Raw genomic sequence first — 19,519 nt, forward strand, 5'->3', positions numbered from 1 at the left:
CTGATTTGTGCAAAACCATAAGGTTTTATGCCTATGATGACTTACTGAGGGTTTTTTCAAATTTTCAATTTATTCTTCTTCACTATTATTGGGCACTCCACTTATACGCATATCCTCACACAATTATTTTGCCAATTGATCTCCTGAGTAGTGCTTTTAGGCTTCACTGAACATCACATTTCATTTAGAACAGTTTCTTCTCCTTCTATTTATATTCTAACTATTATACAAAGGCCCAAATTCATTTGTTAGGTATAAAATCCCTTGACTCAGACATATCTGAACCTTCCAACTGCAATGAATCATTGACCATCATCATGTCCAAGATCATAGGACCCAAACATGCTTTGAGTGACTCTAGCTCAGCCTGCCACATTGCAATTGAACATGCCAGTAAGGCATGCAAACCCTTGGCAATGACAATCCAGTACTGAATCCCAGAGGCAATGCCTTGTATAATGGCTAGTGACAGATAAGAAGAGTTGAAAGAGGATGGAATGGCAGCCAGACAAGAGCAAGAAGGATGAGAGGAGAAAGAGACAGCCTAGGTAGTCACTAGCAGGTGCTTCACTGGCTTCCTGGTCTGAATGGCTGTACAAATTGCAATAAGCCCCTCTAAAACTTTACTAAACAACAACTTACCTTTGTTTTGCATAATGCTGTCCCTGACCAACTGTTTGGGAACAAGCACCTCTATCCTACATCTCTTTATTGGGTAGGACAGCTCCTCTTCCACCAATTTCTTGATCAATTTTACCTTACTGGTCAACTTTGCCTTACTGGTGGGCTTCCCCTTCCTCTTTGATATCCCCTTTCCCTTGTCCTTTAATGCCCACCCAGTGCATTTAATACATGATACTTGGCCAGGCCTTATATAACAATAAATTGCCCTGGTGGTAAAGTTGTCGGCACACTGATGACAGGCATAGCCAGCCTAGAAACAAAAGAAGATCAGTATCAGGACAAGGCAGCAAAAGGGAGGGAACATACCAAGATATTACCAAGAAGCAGTCTAGGGGGATTCTTAAGAACCTTACTAGTGCTGTTCTTTTCCACCAGGGGAAATCCCATCAACATTTGGCCTGTGCGAGGACCCAGAGAAAGCACAACCTATCCAGCAGTCAGCATCTGTTGGCACATGAACTCAATGACAATAGCAGCAGCTGATTTCTTGCCCTTCATATTAGTTGGGGCGGCAGAAGTGACTAGATCCACACTTATTTAGTTTATAGCAGCAGTCATGAAGGGGAGTTCAGGATCAGTGATCAAAGATCTGAGACAAGAGAGCAAGTCGGTGATGGAAGGAGCAGGATGGGAAGAGTCAGCAACAAAAGGAGCAGGATGGGAAAAAGATGTGACAAGAGCAGAAGGAGAAGGAGAGTGAAGAAAGAGGAGGAGGGGTAGGATGGACTCTGCTTTTAGGGCAGCTAATTGATAGTCTCCTTCTTCCAGATCCATCAATCCATTGAACATGGCCTTCACCAAGGCCTCCCAGCACTATTGACAATCACCTTTGGCTATATGTAGGGCAGCAGCAGCCTGTGCCACCTTAGCCTTCTCAGCCTTGTATTCAGCAATAGTGTTAAGCTGCTAAGCTTATCATGTGCACTTTGTTACACTAAGAAGGGTTCTCTGGGCTAATTGTGATAGTGATGGCCCAACGTATAAAGACAACTGATTGTCTTCTGGCTTGGTTCAGGAATTCTTGATCACTATTGATCTTGTTCTCGAATAAATGGAGGAGGTGCTGGTTAACTAAGTGTCGTTGTTTGTCTAGTATGAACAAGTCTTCTCCAATGCAACAGATGACTTTGGAGGGATCCTAACAAATGACTTGATAAGCAGCGAGTCCTTGATATGTTGCAGGCGGTAGAGAATGATAAGAGCTTTGAGACGAGTCTAGTGCTTCATTAGACTAAGTATGGTTCTATGGATCTGGCAGAGTTCACAAAGTGTGGGCTGAAGGGGCCAGATGCCAGGTGCAGTGCAGAGATCGAGATGTATATAAAGTGAATGAGCTGATCTTCTAAGAAGCTCAGCTCTCCTATATATAGTACAGGCTATTTAGGGTAGGATGAACATATGGTCCATGCTTCTAAATACTAAGTAATCTGCAGTCATGGTTTGTACTCCATGGCTCTTTGATATAACCATATGTAGTAAGTATATTAAATGTCTGTCTGCAGCAATATCAAATGAAGCTCAATCATGATTGATTATTGTAACCCTCGTAGCAAATATAGGAAGAATAAGTCATAGTATTGTAAGCATTCATGCATCAGCATGTAAATGATAATTAGTCCAAATCCAAGTCATGTGTGTAGCTCATGACCATGTCCTGAGTTACGTGCCTAGATGCGTGTCAAGTCACAGTCCTAGTCGTTAATTGTTCAGGTCCAAAGAAACACCTGACCTTCCCTTCTGTCCACATGCCAAGCACGTGTTAGGACATGGTCCTAACAAATAGCGACCTATGCCGTTTCCTCTTCCAGGGCCTGTGCTTCAGCTGCTTGTCACTGTTGCTATGTCATAGAGTGTGCTACCTGCTGTGGTAGGATATGTATTCCCTAGGCTAGCCAGTTGCCATGGCTATATAATTGAGGCCATGCTTGGCCTTGGCAATCCAGGTGGTGAGTTTGGGCATGTCTTGCCTATGCACTGAATGGCTGAAAACAGCCCGAAAAGATGTCAGCAGCTAGTAGCAACAAAAAAAAGGGGCTAACTTACCACTTTTTTGGCAAAACCCTGCCCCCAGGCCTCATAGTCCTTGTATTTGGTGGCACCATCTAGGAAGGAGAGCATATACTCACCAAGTTTGGTCTTCAGGATAAAAAGGATAGCGGACATGCTAGAAGGAGAAGAGATAATGAAGTGAAGTGGTAGGAGCAGGGTGACAAGGGGCTTAGTTACTGGATGCTCAATCCCAGTGGGAACCTATGCTAGTTAGAGCTAGCATGCTCAACGAGAGGCACCGAGATAGAACCTGCTATCATGTGATAGCTAAATGGCCCTTTGCTAGATCATTAGTCTCACTTCCTCTATTGTGATCTATCGTGGTACAGTACCACCATAACATATTTCATAACCTTGGTATTGCTATTGGTTGCTAGATAACTGGTGTTCCTTAATCAGTCTTTCCTATCACAAGATAGCAGAATATATTGTCATTATTGGTGGTCCTATCACCTGCTAGCACCCACCGTGTCAGGTACACTATTTTCTATCCAGGATGCTTGTAGATTATATTACCACCTAGCAGTCTCTGTATACATAATTGCACGACATTGTGCTGGTAAAAACCATTAACATTCTAATCTGTATCACCAGCTGCATCAGTTTGGCATGCAATTGGTGCCCCGCGCAGTCTGTGCCGCTTTCTGTCCATGGAACGAGTAAGCCAATCACCATAGTGCCAATAAGATTATACATACCATATCTTTTGCTTGGTCGTTGTAAATCTGTGTGACCAAATAACGATGTCATCAAAACACAACAACGACTTCACAGAAACCCTAGCATATGCACCCTCCTGTCTGACTTAGACAACTGTTTCCAGTGAACATTGAAGTATTTTTTGCTGCCATCTAGTGTTCTTTCCTTCCATTGATACCCACAAAGGTTTCTGTATAACTAGCAGTCAGAATGCGACCACACTAAACCCTATTCCTAATGCAGACACACCTTGCTATGATTGTTCAGAGTGGCCACAATGCTACTGGGCCTGCTTCCGTTATGCTAAGCGAGATGGCAGTACCTGGAACAAGCCCCGCTGTCATTGATTGCTCTGCTATTGAGGCCTCATCTGTCATCACAAATGTGAGCGCAGGCATGCTAACAGAGACTCCAGCAATGCCATCTTTGACATGGTTGGTGACAGTGTCTGGGCTAATGTTTTCGGCTACAGATATAGTTTCTGCTAGGTCCTAGATATATGTCAGTGCATGTGTTTGGCTCATGACAATATGAAGAACCTACATTGTAACTAGGTGTCAAAGAGCGATTGCAAGATGGAACACGTTCCAGCATCATGTTATCAATGGTGATTGGTGCTGGCTGCATGCTCTGGGTAGAAGTTGGCCTTGTACCACATTGAGTATTGCCTTGTGACGTGGCACAGTCAGTACTATTGGGAACCACTGCATGACCTGTGCGATGCTGATCTATTATGTCTAAAGACAATGGGGGTAATGTTTCCGTGAAGATATCTGCCCTGTTAAAGTAAAAGTGTTAATCAGGTATCATCAACAGGAACAAAAACAAACAAGGCATCTTGCAAACCCATGGTAATTGTTGAGCAAGTAGGGATATTGGCGGCAGATATACGTTTTTGATATTTCGCTGTACTTCCTGTTGCTTGCAATCCAGTGGTGTGGTTGGGAGGTTGTTATTTCAAGCAAGAGGCAAGAGGGAGGTCTGACAACAGCACCATCTCACTCTCGCTCTCAGGCTCTGCGGGAGTAATGTCAGCCACGGCAGGCCTTGGTGCCATGGCAGCTAATGGCATTGGCCTCAGCAGATGGGCCATGTTCTTTCTGGAGAGCCCTTGCACAAAAGCGGGATAGTTGTTGGTGGCAATCTGCCAAGCCTTCCAGTGCGCAGGCGAACCCCCACAAAATTGTAGTGGCGGAAATCTATAAGCCATCTCTTGGTAGTAAAAGTCAGCAGCGCATAGAGTAATGTGTGACTACTTCAGAAGGGCAAGGCATTGCAGTAAGAGCTCATACCACATTTGGTAGGCGATATCATGTATCTCCAATGCATAATACCCCAAGATGACATGACCAGACTCATCCTGGACATACTTCATAGTCATGTTGAACCCTAGGTAAGCATTTGTCTTCCCCTTCTTCTTCTTCACTTGATTGGTGTCTGTAATGTTGTCGTCCTTTGCAACCTCGGCCCAGTCTTGGGCTGTCCAGATAGTGACTAGTTGTACATCTGTCCATTTAACAACAAGCAATGGATCTCATATACAAAGAGGACTATTGGTAACCACAACACCCGATTCACGCAAATGTATCACATAGGGCACAGGATCTGGGACTACGAAGTTGTTTAGGAGGGCCACGTAGCTCAACACGAGTATCTCGGGTATCGCAGCAAGTATATCTGACAAGGCCGATCTATGTGAGCAGGCAAATTGTCAGGCTTCTTGTTGTAATATCATTTCATAGTGTTGATAAATTCAAGAATTTACTGTAGGACTCTGATCTCTGTTTGCAATGCAACCAGCTCAGTGCTCAGAGATCCATGGGTAAATGATTCTGCCATGTTACTGCCCTGTATTTCTGGGTGTTGTAGGGTGCCATTGCTTTTAGATACATATTGATTGACTTCACTTATACGCCCTATCAAAGGCATGCCAGGATACAATGTCGTTAGTCCGCCTGCGGGCACCATATGTCCATGTGCCAAAAATCCTGGGCTATCAGAAGAGTTGTCAAAGAGGGTCCCACCTTGACTACTGTGAAGTCCATAGTCACTAGGAAAACTAAACTGAGACACCGTGTGAAGATTTTGGATGCCAAACAAAGAGCTGACAGATTCTGACTGGTGGGGAGTGTGATGGTATGGAAAATTGGAGGGAGTTGTAGGGACCATAGGAGGGATAGGCAGCGGCATGGCCATTCCATAGACCATGTCGCAGGGGGCACAGGAAGGGTGTTGATGAAGCTATTGGCAGAGAAAAAGTATGCAGTCACATATGCCAATTAGAGTTTGAGGCTGACTTAATTAGAAATAGTACATTATAGCACGCTTAGAGAGGGGCACAATTGCCTCTCTTTGCTGCTCGTATACTGATCCTTGCGGCCGTGCATGGTCTTCCATCTAAACGTAGGTGTACAGGTCCATAGATCTATTAGTGCTGTATGCTACTCATTGACAATCGACTCTTGTCTACCATCCATGCATGTGACATCAAGTCCCATCTTCTCGGCTACAAAGAACCAGGTCCCTATGCTATTAGGCCCATTTGTATATGGGACCATTGCAACCCCTGCAATAATACAATTAACCTCAACCACAGCCAGCCCATCATCACCTTGATGCATACAAGAAAGGACAGTATTTGAAGAGGCTTCCATGAGCCCAGGGTCGGGCGGAGAGAATAAACTGATGAGGGCAAGAGGGATATCCTTTTCCTGCATGCGCGATGAAAAATAGAAGCGAACCTCAGCAAACTGTGTCATTCCTCTGAATAACACCTGATAAGATTGTCAGCATTTAAGGGAATGTGAACCGCCAATTCATGCTACAGTACCTTCACATTGCGGGCGATCCTAAGCTTATGCAGTGCCTTGCATGATTCTTTCCACAATGAACGAGTGACCTGCCCATTTGGCAGGTGCAACCGTGCCTACTGCCAGACCTTAGGAACCCATTTTGCCTCATTGTCACATACTCTGGAACGAGTATCAATTGTGTTGTCAAGCCTTGATGACCGTTGCCTCCGAGGGAGCACCATCCAAGCATAGGAATCTCTCGCGCATAGAAAAACATAATTGTTAGCCAGAGCTTATGCACCGCACGGGAGTGTGTTTGTCACGGCGTTGAGGTCTGGTACCATTGCCTTGAGAGCATTTACTTGCGCACGACGTAGCCCCCTCTGCGAGAGGTTTGCATAAGGGTTGGAATGTTGCTTGATTTCGCTGCCAAGATCCCCAATCATTTGCTCCATTGTAAACTGCGTTGTGTATCCCGGTGGGCCGCAATGAGTGACCTGCTGAGCAAGATGCAATAGGGCATGGACACTTTGGCGACAGAAATGGAGCCGACCGGTCTTCCGCTGGTAGTAAAGCTCTTCAAACCCCTCCGAAAACTCTATTAACAGCCAATAGGCCAGTCGGATTTCAGTATGTGTGATTTGCTGCTGATGGATAAGACAAATGCCTGTGACCAGCTTGCAAAAATGTCTTCAAAAGATGTCTGGAAGGACGCCAAAGAGAAGGGCCGGCGCAAGGCCACAAATCCATGTTAAGAACTCCACGGCTTTGTAGCCATTGTTAATCTTTTCTGCTGGGTTCCGTGGAGGGTGATCAAATATCCCAGGCAGATACGGTGTTGCAGCAGCGACAGCCTTCCCGTGAGCCTGCCAAACTGTAGGATCCCGGAAGATGGCAAACAGCCATAGAGCTCGATCGTCTGACGGAGCACAGTCAAGTGTCCCACAAAACAATCCCACAACCAGTTCAGTGAGATTCAAGGAGCACAAATGCATGAGGTCTGCAGGAAACAGAGCCAGAATGTGAAGGTGACATGACGGGTCCAAACCACTGAAAAGACTTGGCTTGCACACCCCTGTTTGGAGTCAGCGTGCACGGTACTCTGCTGCGGAGCAAGAGTTCGAGACAAATTCCAAGTTTGCAAGATATCTGTTAATTGTTGTATCTTCAGTGTTAATGCACACCATAGTTGGTCACATGCCTCTCTTCGGTCTGCAGGCCAGACAAAGTCCCAACTTCGCGGAGATTGTAATCAGGGTGATTTGAAGTGGCTACATCGGAATCAAGAGGTCTCAAGCATGCAGGATAGTACTGAGCACCTCCTGGTTTGTGCTGGCCTTTCTAGGGACAGTATAAGCAATATCCATAGGCCCCATAATGGCCTACACCTCCAAATATTGCAGCTATGGCAGGACTGTCCGCTGTCACCAGAGCGAGAAAAGGGACTGAGGGCACCACCACATCGTCTATTGCATCCCAGAGGTACATCCCTTCATGTTGTAGTGCCGCTAGATGATACAAGCCAGGAAATAAGAATGAATCGAGGTTTTTTGGTTTCGAGGGGCCAGGTATAAACCCCCCAGGCAAGATAAAGTTCTTCTTGTACCGCATGTCGGGTGAGCGGTCTAACAGTACCCAAATATATATCCAACAATCCAAAGCTTTGTTGCGATAGAGCTGGGCCCCATCTATTTGAAAACATCATGACCAAGTCGTGTTGTTCAACATGCCTGTTTTTGACTGTGCCGAGGAAATTAGTACCATCCCAAACATCTTGGTACTCTGTGAGGCCATGCTTCTCTGTGATACTCTGGATAGCTTTTTCGTAACATGCATGGCAATATCGCATTGCTTGGAAGCTGTCAAGGGTACACCGAGCCGCTTGAAGCTGTGGGCCCAAAGGGATGGTGTGGAATTCCTGCTGCGGGGCCTTCAACCCTGGTTTGAGAGGGTCATATTGGAGCTCATGGCACACTAGACACTCTGTTAGGTCACGGAATGGTCCTGTGTAAGCAATACAGATATTGATGCACATGTGATGAATAATAGGCACAACACCACTGATTTTGGCAACACGGCGCTATATCTGCTCGAATGACAGTATCTTGAGGCTGGGATCATAATTTAGCAGCGCTGTGCAAATGTCACTGTAAGTTTGCTGTGAGGCATTGCTGACAGTGAGGAATATGTCGAGAGACAGTCGGAGCACAGGGTTATTGAGGTCGACCGGGGGACCCTTTGGACAATGGGTGGGATCTTGCAGTGCTTCAACCATGGACAAAGAGAGATCACCATTCTTCAAGGTTGTGGAACGAAGCTCTGAGATGAAAGATTGAGTGAGGCGAATGTCTTCTATGAGAGAGGGGGAATTTTCAGCCGTGATATTGTCCTCATCCTCGTCCTTGTCCACGGCGACCTCTGGAACAGAGATTGGCACCAAGCAAGCACCCTCTATCTCCTTGTCTTATAGGCTACCAGGATCTGGACCAGAGCTGTCAAGTGATTCATCCTACATGCCTTCCGATAGATCATGTCCACTTGGGTCTCCACCGAAGTCGTTGTGTGTCTCGGTTGGCAGGAGGGGTAGATTGTTGTCTGTCATAGAAGGATGATTGAAGTACTGAGGGATCTCATTGATATCATGAATGCACACAGCTCCCAAGTCAAATTGGCTCCCGGGAAGAGACGAGGCCTCACAGAATGTGCTGCTTGGCAGTGGGTTTGGCCCAGTGACCGTACCAGAAGCCAATCCAGATCCAGGGTCATGCCATTTATAGAGCAGAAGCAGTTTGGAAGGGACTAACGCAGCTGTACAGTCTTGCACGGGAATGGCGAGGGGCGCGTTCGAGGGTAGGGCTGCCAAATTGGCATGGTTTGGGATGGAACTGGCAAGCGATGCCCTTGCAAGCTCAAGTGGAGAACCAGCCCTTTGTAACTATGAAGCAAGTTTTAGTTACAATGGAGATATAAGCGAATAGAACAGAATAGTCTACCAGTGCCAATGTCCGATGGTTTGCAGGTGCTCCTTCTGGTAGTCCTTGCGATATGGTTGAGCTGTTGACATATTCCTGGGGAGGCAGAGTATCTAGAAAATCTGTAAAAAAAACAGAGGATGGTGCTAGAGTGACATAGCGATATGGGGCATGTTGAGTGTGGGTTCTCTGACTACATTGTTGCCAGGTCCCCTCGCACTGCAGGGGACAATTGCAATAATAAAGGCCGTTGGGTGCTTGGGGCATCCTGAGATCAACAAGATATTAGAAAATTTGACCAATGAAGGTAAACATGGAGAACTTACATGGAAAAGCACAAAGTCGAGCGTTATAGACATGACCCAGAGGACCAGCTACGCGCACCGCGTTCGGTTGATTATGTCACTTGGTTGGCCTGATAGGAAAAGCAGTCAGTACGCTCAGTCATTGGACGACTTGCGCTTGTTTCAAGAAGGTGGGTGAAAGATGTACTAGGGTGCCTGGTTGTCAGAAGAGTCATCTTTTTGTAAAAAAATTCTGCTATGCTTTACAATAGTACTAGGTGACAATAGATGGGCCAATCGCAAGATAGACGTCACTCGTTCTATCTAGGTTATGCTAGCCTGGGTTCCCACTGGGGCTCAATAAGTGATAGTGATCACCTAACTGGGCCTCATGTCATGGTGCTCAGCAGAGGCTGAAATTAGTGCCACTGCTCTTTGCCAACATGACTCTCACACCAGCACCTAGCTGGGGCACTCTAGGGCTTAGCAGCTTCATCACCTAATTAGTTCCCACTCATGTTTTCCATGCCACAAGACTTTGCTAACACTGCCCTGGGCTTTTTTATATACCAATCCAGTCTTTCCACACCTTTGCTCCATTTTCCATGCTATAGGACTTTGCTAACATAGCTCCAGTCTTCCTTTACATGCCACAGCTATTTTTTCTATGCCATCACTTGTTACTGACTCTTTCCCACACCTACATACTATGTACCCTGTTCATATGTAGTATTTCCACACTACCACAATTTCCATGCCACTTTTTTTTACTCCAACTCATAGCTACCGACCACTGACTGAGAACAGTTAGGATTTCAGTAGGGAGGAGATGATAAGCATGTACTTACTCTAGGGTCTAAGGAAGGTATCCAGAAAGCTTTGGGGAGATACCAAACAGTGCTAGATATGTACTGAAGATACTAACTATTACCAAATATGGTTGGTCCCCACTTAACTAACCACAACCTACTAACATTTAGCAGCACTTGGGTCACTTTGCCTATACTTTACATGCTTACCATGACCACACAGGAGTATTATGATAGGTATTTATGAGATTGGAGCCAGTATTCTATGTTGGCCAATGTGCTCCATGAGTTGGTTGGTCCTTATTGCTTATTTTTATAACTTACACATGGTTAGTCAAATGCAATCTTGCATCATTGCTTAGCCACCCTGGTCATACATTACTTCTTCTTTGTTTTCATTAGTTCTCTAATGCCTGGTGATGGATCCCAAACATTCAAAATTTTGCCATTGCTGATTAACTTTTGCCTTATTACCTTCAGAACCCATATGGACATCTCACCTGCCTTCTTATCTTCCCTGTTTGCTAGGGCTTGGTGCCCATTCAACATCTACTCTTATTTCTTGTTCAATATTTTACTTAGAGGCTCTATTTACTATAAAAACATACATATAACTCTGGAATAAATCAGCTTTTGCACCCCACAGTCCAGAGCTCATTTGCACTCGTTTCAACCATCAAAATCACCTTTGCCAACTTCTGAAAACTTGTCATCCCTATTGTTCAACCTTGTTTGCATTTGTACTCATCTTTTCACTTATACTCCTCATCCACCCTTGTATATTGTCAGAGTCCCATGTGACTCTTGAAGTACGTAGTTGTTGGTCATGACACTACCTTTTTGTTATCAACTGAAATCCCTGACAACATCAACCAAATGTTTAGTCAGTGTTTGGTGCAGTCCCAAAACTATTTGGGCACTATAATCTTATCCTTCCTATTGCTTCTCAGTATGCCTTCAATTTTTAAAATTCATAACTAATGATTCCTTGTATATTAGATACTAGCTCCAGCATCCCTTTGCTCTAGAAGTTGTTTTGGTATTGTGCTTGGCACTTAGAGCCACCTCTAGCATATTAGCGCAGGATTATATTTTCTTGCTGCTGCCTCATACCTTTGCCTATACTTATATACAATGAGCATAGGCTTGTATTCTCTTACTACTGCCTCACATCTTGTACACAATGAGTATAGGCTTGTACTCTCTTACCACTGCCTCTTACCTCTACCCAGGCTTATTTTCTCTTACTATCACCTTCTAAAACCTTCTATACTTGCCTTGTCTCACTACTGTCATCTATCTCCATCCATACTTATATAAGATAAGTGTAGGCTTGTACTCTCTCACTGCTGCCTTTCACCTCTGCCTAGGCCTATCTTCTCTTGCTACTGCCATCTACCTCCACCTATGCTTGTATAAGACAAGTATGAGCTTATATTTTCTTGCCACTATCTCTTTGTTTTACCTACACTTGCAGAAGACCACCTACAAACCTGTGTTTGATAAGAGGAATTAGGTTTGAGGCAAAGATGCAGAGTAGATCAGTAGCAGGGGGACACTATAGTTTAGTATGCATAGAGTTCTGTAATATAGTGTCTAGATGCAATATAATTGTTCTGCTTACATATTTCATACTAAGGAGCTGTCTAATGATTTAAGCAAGGACATGTTGAGTTTTTATAGGCAATTAGCTCTATATTAGTAAATAATTAGCCAACTAATTACTTGAGCACAAATGGAATTGTGATTAGCTAACATTAGCACTGACTAGACCACAAGCTCTTATTTATCTCTAATTTAAATAGTATTAACAAATCAGATTTTTTCAAATAATAGAGCTATCATAAGTGCAGCATTATCATTGTGTAAGGTATCACATATGGTAGAGTAGTGAATCTAAGGCTCTAGCCTACCTTTCTATTATGTGCTAAATGTTATCTGAGAGTGTTGTCAAGTACCAATAATAAATAGGCTAGCTGTATAAGGCAAGCTAGTTATCTTATATATTGGTAGACACACACCCCTGCTTAGCTGCAAATTATGAAAAAAACCTAGCCATATAGTGGTTAAAGTTCAAGGAGTGTTCTTTTATTTTTTTAACAGCTTTGTATCTATTTTTGTCCTGCTTGTACCTAGTCTTGTTTCTATGAGCACTTTCCAACCCTATCCTCTTAGCTATGAGGAATTTTTACTAGGCATAAAAACCTATGCATTATACATAGTAAAAGTCATATTATCCTACTTGTTTGCTTCTTCTAGACTTGTTTATAGTTCCAGATCTTTCTAGCATAGTCTTTAATCCCCTAATAATCTGCACAATCTCATCTAAAAACATATTAGCATATGTGCCTGTTTTATAAAAAATATCAAACATACTAGCTAGTATGGGGCTTTCTGCTTCAAACTCATATCGTTTGTTACCACCATCACGATGCACAATAAAGCGGAAGGATGATGACGACTTTGCAGATTGTTGACATGCTATGATACTGTTGATATGATATGATGAAGTTTTACCACTCTCAAACACCACTTTTGCTTTGTTCGAGGAAGGCATAATCTATGATGGGATAACATTTATATTATGACAATGCTTGATAATGATAGTGAGCCTACGTGAATATATGCCCCATCAATCGCCAGTGTTCTCTCGTGTCGACCAACAAGCATGGGCATCTTTCGGTAGACTGTATATTTCTATATATAACTCATAAATCAGTGTTTTCTCCCTCGAGTATCAATGCGAGGCAAACCTTATATGCCGATGTATAGTCACCAGCAAGGCTGTACTGTGCTTCTGGGACATCAGACATGCTCTTGAAGATTGATGCTGAGGTGAAAATTTGAGTCGCTCATATCTCTGCTCGCTGTTGAGGACTTACCATTAGGATCTGTTGTTTTGCCAGTCATCCTTCCAACATCAACTCCTAGTCGAGGTAACATAGATCTCTTCACCAGCATCAAATCGGATTTGCCTTGAAGACTGGCGACGGTGCGATCCAAAGGGATGAGAATGCTCATATCACCGAGCAGAAGTGCATACTCCTTTGCATTCTGCAATTTTCGCTTCCGACAAACCATTTCAAGCGCCTCTTGCATGTACATAGTCGCCGATCTAAACGATCATTAACATAACTCCCAGGGATGATGATCGGCAGTGAACATACACAGGAATGGTTGTGGAGATGTGGACCGCATCAGCTGTATCTAAAACACGGATCCTCAAGAACATCTGAGGGCCGTAGCTAGGTGAGGGGCCTAACGAAGAGGAGAACAGGGAATTCCCGAGGGTTGATCCAAGAATGGCACTGGTACCAGGACCAGATGAGCCTGGTATTGTTAGACCAGCGACGGTTAGGCCTTCGGGCTTTTTGACTTTGGTTGCAACACGAGATGGACTGCGCTGTATCTTACTTTCGAGGACCTTGTTCTGCTGGACTGTAAATGGTGATCCGGAGCCCGATCAATAGAAGAACACAAAGATGTCAACCAGACTTACTTTGAATAGGAGTCGCTTCTAGTACAGCATAAACATCAAAATTGAACTTCGAGATTTTTCCCGTCCGGTCAGGTGCTGTGAACAAGTCTAAACAAGACTCTATGTTGCGATAGAATGAGTACTTACGAGGGAAATCTTCGTCTACTTCACCATCATCCTCTGCAATTCGCAGAACCCAGCCCACAGCACTCAGTGTGTCGTCGGACTCATCCTTTTCACCTAGTCTTGGTTGCCAATCCTCTTCCCAATAGTTCCACAACGCGAACCCTAGGACCTCCTCCATCGTGGCATCCTTTCTCACATTCAGCTCCATTGGCTTCCCTGCAGGCTCCCGTGCATGGGGAAAGAATATTGTGATGGTGGTCGCCGCAGAAGTGGGCACGCCTCGCCCAGAAATCGAAGAATAAAGATCAGAAAAGGGATTCGTTGTGTTGGAGGAAGCAAGGAAAGAGCTGAGCGCGGATTTTGCGGGACGATTAAGGACGATCTCTTGTCGGGCAAAAAGGTCATCTAGAGGTGAGTCAGCAGCAACTGGCGCGATATCCCCAGGATTTTCAGGACTTCGGTCGTCAGAGGATTGATCTTCTGTCTTCACAGGAGGTGGAGTGACCATCTCAAAATAGGAATCGATAGGCTTCTCGCTTTGAAATGGGGATGCATCGGACGACATGCCCTCGATCGTTGAACATTCATTGACGGGACTCAGATGGGAATGTCTATTCACGAAGATATTCAGAAAGAATAGTGTAGCATAAAGATCGCACTTACGTATCAAATTCATCCCCATCCATATCAATACTGTTGTCGATATCACCGACGTCGTCAAAATCGTCTTCGTCATCGGCAGCAGATAAATCCTCTCCATCGGAGGACAACGACCCTAGCTGGGAGCTGATGCCGCCGCCAGCTTCCTTAGGCGGATCGTCATTGCGCTCCTCATCACGCTTAGCGTAGCGTGTTGACCGCCGCGCTGAGCCAGACCTGCGATCACCGGTTCTCATCCCCATGAATCCCGTTCGTGAAGGCCCTAAGATGGTCTGGGTATATCTCAAACCAGTTGCACCAGGAAACCCAGAGGCGTGCCGGATACGAGTACCATCGGCCTCATCTTCAGACAGAGGGGGGCTCGACGGTGCAGATAGTTCCGGCCATCGATCGACGTCAGCAAAAGAGGCGGCGACGATATATGGGTTGGAGGAAAAGGATGGGTTCAATGAGATGAGGCGGGGCCCATAAGGATCGTCGACGTTGCGGAGGTAATTTAAACGAAGGCTATGGACTAGGAACCTAAAGGATATGATGTTTATTGAACGAGATCTTTTAAGAGATGATGAAGCCGTACTCAGGGTCGCTCAGCAGTGACATGGCTATTGGTGGATCTGGGATACCGTAGACTTAGTGCGAGCGGATCTGAGCACCGCACATCTACAGGGTCTTGCTAGTCTCCGTTGCTGACCTAACGCAGAAGATGGTCGTTCTGCTTATAGGGTCTGCTTCCAAATTGGGATTTCGGCGTTTGCCGTACTTGCTCGAGAGTTTTTGAACGCATGCCGAAAGATGCCGAGCTTAGTAATTTATTGAGCGTCAGCGTGATTATCATGTATAGCTATGAGAGAAAGTGGATAAAGGCAAAACAACATATGAGACATGCATCCCTTGTGTTTTATTGCTCACAGGGAATTACACAATCCCTACACAGAACCCCCTCCTTTCTATCAAACACCCAATCCCAATATTAACTCTGTCCAAAATACTGCACCTGTAGAAGATAGACCTATTGCTGCTTAGCTACAACCCTATGTAAAATGTGCTTACATCCAGCATTGACCCAAAGCACAAAAGCTTGAAGTTTTACTAGCTACAGTCTGACAGGCCAATTAGACTCTAGGAGAATTTTTTTATATATTGTTTTTAGAACTAGGCAAACAAAAGATGATAGTGAAAAAAATTAGTGTGGCATCATTTTAATAGCCATTGACATTTTATAAACAAATTTTCATCAGGAAGTATGAAATACACACCTTACCATATTATTAAGTTAATGTACCTAGTAGTGCACCTATCCTATTCTCATCCAAATATACATAAGTACTTCTTGATAGACTCAGCTGCTAAGTCTATAGAATATGCATGTCCTACTCTGTCAACATGGGCACTAAAGCTTATGATAGCCTAGCTAGTAAAGAAATCACCATACCTGGCTTCTAATAACTCTAGCCTTTGAGTACAGGCCTCATAAAAGATAAAAAAGGATTTGTTATATAGTGTCACTTCTAAGGCACTGGAACTACAAGCAGCAATACTTACTGGTCTATCTAGCACATAGGAGGACCCACAGTCAAAGGAAGCCTCAGATATTATAGCCATGGATAAAGATTCTAGATCAGAAGATGAATAGGATAATGTTGAAGACAAGACACTCACTGAGGGTAAACAGCTAATAGACTTGGTGGCTCCTTAGAAGATAGATAAAGAGGCCAGTAGGCAGACTGTAGGTGATGAACCAAGTGACCAAACAAGAGCTAATCTAGCAGATTATCTCATAGTGGCAAAGCGTGCTTTGACAGGCCAGCATGTGGCTATTTTGTAGGATCTTGTTAGTGGATTTTCCTTTTAAAGAATGAGAACTTTGTACCAAGACTATGCTCCTATACCTTGGCATCTTTTATCCAATTTTGTGTCACCAAAACCAGGAAGCAAGCCATAGAAGCAAAAAAAAGAACATGCATTGACCTGAATGGATTGTAAGTCTGGTCCAGTTTGTGTAATAGAGGATTTGACTTACTGAGGTTTTCTGAAAAGGCTGTCACAAGCATTATTAATGAGCTCATATATACATGGAATTAATGGGCCAACCTATTGCTGCTTTGTCACTTAATCACATTGTTCAGGTCTAAGGCACATCATGCAACATACAGAGTTGGCAGTTGGCTTGCATAGTATATACCTTTTTTGACTACTTATTGGGGCCTTATTCAGATAGCAAAAGAGGAGCATGCCACTCTACATACTTTGTTTGAGATAGGTAAGAAGAATCTCATAATGGTCATGGATGATGTCCAAGTTTATGCATGGCACTAGAAGCAACATATAAGAGGGCAAAGCCATATAATAACTGGTACTGGAGGAACAGCAGCAGAGATAAAGGACTGTCTATATGGAGCTTTTGATCTAAGGCCAGTCCTTGAGTAGTATACAAAAAGAAAATATAAGAGACTTACTATGGAGAGTTTGGCAACTAATATTGACTTCAAACACCAAGAAAATATATTAATCTTTTATTGGGTGTCTATCCTTGTGATACATGGTCCCCAATCTTGTAGGCCACTATGGACCTATTGTAACTTTGTTCAAGGAGCAGGCTCTTAAGCATCAAATCAATCCTTATTGATATTCAAAAGTTCATCCCCTTAGTACAATGAGTGCTGAAGAAATCACTCTATATAGTGCAAAGAATGCCATTGCTGACTTCTTAGCCTAAACTAGAATCAAGGAGGCATCAACACAGGGTAAAATATCCTTCTTCAGTGAAGATGGATTAACATTCACAAATATTAATAGGATAAAAAGGTACCTATTAAGCAAGGAGAGAGACTTCAAATTCTTTCACTTTTTACATAGTGTGCTTAAAATCTAGCATACTAAGTGGACAGACTTGAGTCAAATCTGTTAAGGTGCTTAGAAAACTAGTAGCTTAGATGATCCTTCCACTATAGGATTTATAGCTAGTGCTATCAATAGCCCTATATTATTGGATCTTAGTAAGATCAACTTCTATATGAATACATGCCTACTTGATATAATTGTGTGAGGACACATTTTGCAATATTAGGAGTAGGTTGGCTTCTACTATATTCAAAGCTTATTGTCAAGCTAATGACTGGTACCTAGGGTTGCACTGAATACTACTAATTTTTGCAGGCATTTTCAAGCCTTGGCCACTGGTAAGAATCTCCTAATACTAGCCAAACTTATAAGATAGGCTGAAGTTCTTGCTTAATAGTACTTTAGCACTAAAGCTTATAAAAGTGCACTCAAGATACACCCTAGATCTAATATAAGTAGAGAGGAACATATTTCATTGGCTGTGGAACCATTTAGCAAGATAGAGTAGGATAATTGTATGGTTCCTACAGACAAGGTATTTGAGGGAGACTAGCTGCTCATAAATTCCATTTTATTGATATGAGATAGTATATGGTTCCTGGAGATGTGCCAGGCTATTGCAAGTGGTAACATTAGCTATGTATGGGAAGTGCTAAAAATAAGCAGTGCTTTTTTGCTAATACAAGATATCAATGGTTCACTAGGTATCCAAGTATGTATCATTATATTTGAAGGAGCTGGAAACACAGCCTATACTCAATATCTGCTCAAGATATACTATAACATTATATGCAAATATCCTAAGGATATCCAATTGGCCTTCTTCAATAATTGGCTTGTCAACCTAAAAGAGAAGTCTGGTTATTTCTATAAGCTCAATCTTATACAAGAGCATTTCAAATTTTGGCTTGAAGTGCTCACCCAGTATAAGGGCAAGGAGTTTGGAGATAAGTGGTACTAAAATGTGCTAGCCCATATGCATCATTTTCTCTGTCTAAAAGAAGAGATAAAGAGTATGGTACTTCTTATAACACCAAGAAAGGGCCATATAGACATTGATACTGAAAACAAGATAAAGGTAGTGATATGTATCTGCTGAGAGCACAAATTGCATTGTTTTGTGCTGTATCACAATTATTATAATCATAGTCTGCTAGGGCCTCTATAGTCAAGTTTATACTGGCAACAATCATCATAACTACTAGGTGGTGTCTATTATGGCACAGACATCACAGTCTAGGGTAACATCCTTGGTCATCAACTCTGAGTAGATATCATCATCACTAGTTGAGTGTGACAACAAGATAATATGAGGTGACTAATGACAGGCTCACAAAGGTATACTCACATAGGGAATCACAAGCCATCATCCTCCTAGGTTAAAGGAAGTTGATAGGAGAAGCACAAGATTAGTCACTGGGAAAGAGCAGTGGCTTAGAAAATGCCTAAAGGATACACACAATATTCTCACATCTTTCCAAAGTAGTATAAAAGGCCTATAGAATAGACTGAGGATCTTTAGTCTATTCTCTTTGTTTTTGGATAGTCTTCATACTGCCTACTTCATCTATAGCCTTCCTTACTGTATCTACCCTAAATATTATTTACCCCTATATATTTGTATAGTCAAGACCATTATTCTACTCTTCCTTATCATATGACCTAGGGAAAAACCTCCCACTCTTAGGGTTACTAAACAAGCAGTTTATAACAACAACAAGGGTTTCTATTCTTCAGACTCACTTACAGCTGGCTATATTAAGCTTGCTTATGAAGGCAAAATTACTAATTTTATAGCTACCTTAACTCAAGACCTTGCGGACACTGCTAATGCCTCCACATATATGTATACACCTATATATTATGAAAATAGGCAATTATTGCTTTCTTAGTCAGCTAATACAATCGTGTAGTTGATTGTTGGTACTTACTCTAAACAATTATGCCCTTCTCCTACCATGAATAAGCCTCATATGTTTTCTTGGAGTTATAACTCCTGTTGGTTTCTATTGTTTCCTAGTATGTATTAACACAAGATTATTGGGATTGTAAGTATTATTAGCAAGCATACACACATTCTTTTTATTAGCATGGTCATTCTTGATGCACTGGACTATAGGCACCT

The 19,519-nt window shown here is 43.1% G+C and overlaps 7 protein-coding genes across 7 annotated transcripts; all 7 read right to left on the reverse strand.

The window, feature by feature from the left end:
• Positions 1 to 241: 241 nt before the first annotated feature.
• Positions 242 to 1,077, reverse strand: HETIRDRAFT_430429 (uncharacterized protein; the record flags this gene model as incomplete). Its single annotated transcript, XM_009553925.1, has 3 exons — positions 242 to 462; positions 643 to 934; positions 991 to 1,077. The coding sequence occupies 3 exons, from the start codon at positions 1,075 to 1,077 to the stop codon at positions 242 to 244; spliced, it is 600 nt and encodes a 199-aa protein (XP_009552220.1).
• A 2,618-nt stretch (positions 1,078 to 3,695) lies between these two features.
• Positions 3,696 to 4,282, reverse strand: HETIRDRAFT_162764 (uncharacterized protein; the record flags this gene model as incomplete). The annotated part of the gene is made up of 3 exons (XM_009553926.1): positions 3,696 to 3,923; positions 3,976 to 4,210; positions 4,263 to 4,282. The coding sequence occupies 3 exons, from the start codon at positions 4,280 to 4,282 to the stop codon at positions 3,696 to 3,698; spliced, it is 483 nt and encodes a 160-aa protein (XP_009552221.1).
• A 1,591-nt stretch (positions 4,283 to 5,873) lies between these two features.
• On the reverse strand, positions 5,874 to 6,358 carry HETIRDRAFT_53847 (uncharacterized protein; the record flags this gene model as incomplete). The annotated part of the gene is made up of 2 exons (XM_009553566.1): positions 5,874 to 6,206; positions 6,263 to 6,358. Coding segments are annotated over 2 exons (429 nt in total), but the record flags the coding sequence as incomplete, so codon positions are not given.
• A 159-nt stretch (positions 6,359 to 6,517) lies between these two features.
• On the reverse strand, positions 6,518 to 6,883 carry HETIRDRAFT_54136 (uncharacterized protein; the record flags this gene model as incomplete). Its single annotated transcript, XM_009553576.1, has 1 exon — positions 6,518 to 6,883. A coding segment is annotated over one exon (366 nt), but the record flags the coding sequence as incomplete, so codon positions are not given.
• Positions 6,884 to 8,733: 1,850 nt separating this feature from the next.
• HETIRDRAFT_329715 (uncharacterized protein) lies at positions 8,734 to 9,463 on the reverse strand (the record flags this gene model as incomplete). Its single annotated transcript, XM_009553927.1, has 2 exons — positions 8,734 to 9,159; positions 9,218 to 9,463. 2 exons carry the CDS (start codon positions 9,461 to 9,463, stop codon positions 8,734 to 8,736), a joined length of 672 nt encoding a protein of 223 aa, XP_009552222.1.
• Positions 9,464 to 12,471: 3,008 nt separating this feature from the next.
• On the reverse strand, positions 12,472 to 15,153 carry HETIRDRAFT_461100 (uncharacterized protein; the record flags this gene model as incomplete). The annotated part of the gene is made up of 10 exons (XM_009553928.1): positions 12,472 to 12,614; positions 12,666 to 12,849; positions 12,906 to 12,986; positions 13,043 to 13,119; positions 13,172 to 13,404; positions 13,457 to 13,727; positions 13,789 to 13,863; positions 13,915 to 14,504; positions 14,557 to 15,075; positions 15,131 to 15,153. 10 exons carry the CDS (start codon positions 15,151 to 15,153, stop codon positions 12,523 to 12,525), a joined length of 2,145 nt encoding a protein of 714 aa, XP_009552223.1. The 3' UTR covers positions 12,472 to 12,522.
• A 1,538-nt stretch (positions 15,154 to 16,691) lies between these two features.
• Positions 16,692 to 16,896, reverse strand: HETIRDRAFT_162768 (uncharacterized protein; the record flags this gene model as incomplete). The annotated part of the gene is made up of 2 exons (XM_009553929.1): positions 16,692 to 16,744; positions 16,800 to 16,896. 2 exons carry the CDS (start codon positions 16,894 to 16,896, stop codon positions 16,692 to 16,694), a joined length of 150 nt encoding a protein of 49 aa, XP_009552224.1.
• Between the last annotated feature and the right edge of the window lie 2,623 nt (positions 16,897 to 19,519).

Source organism: Heterobasidion irregulare (assembly GCF_000320585.1).
Source record: "Heterobasidion irregulare TC 32-1 unplaced genomic scaffold scaffold_12, whole genome shotgun sequence".
NCBI classification, from domain to species: Eukaryota; Fungi; Basidiomycota; class Agaricomycetes; order Russulales; family Bondarzewiaceae; genus Heterobasidion; species Heterobasidion irregulare.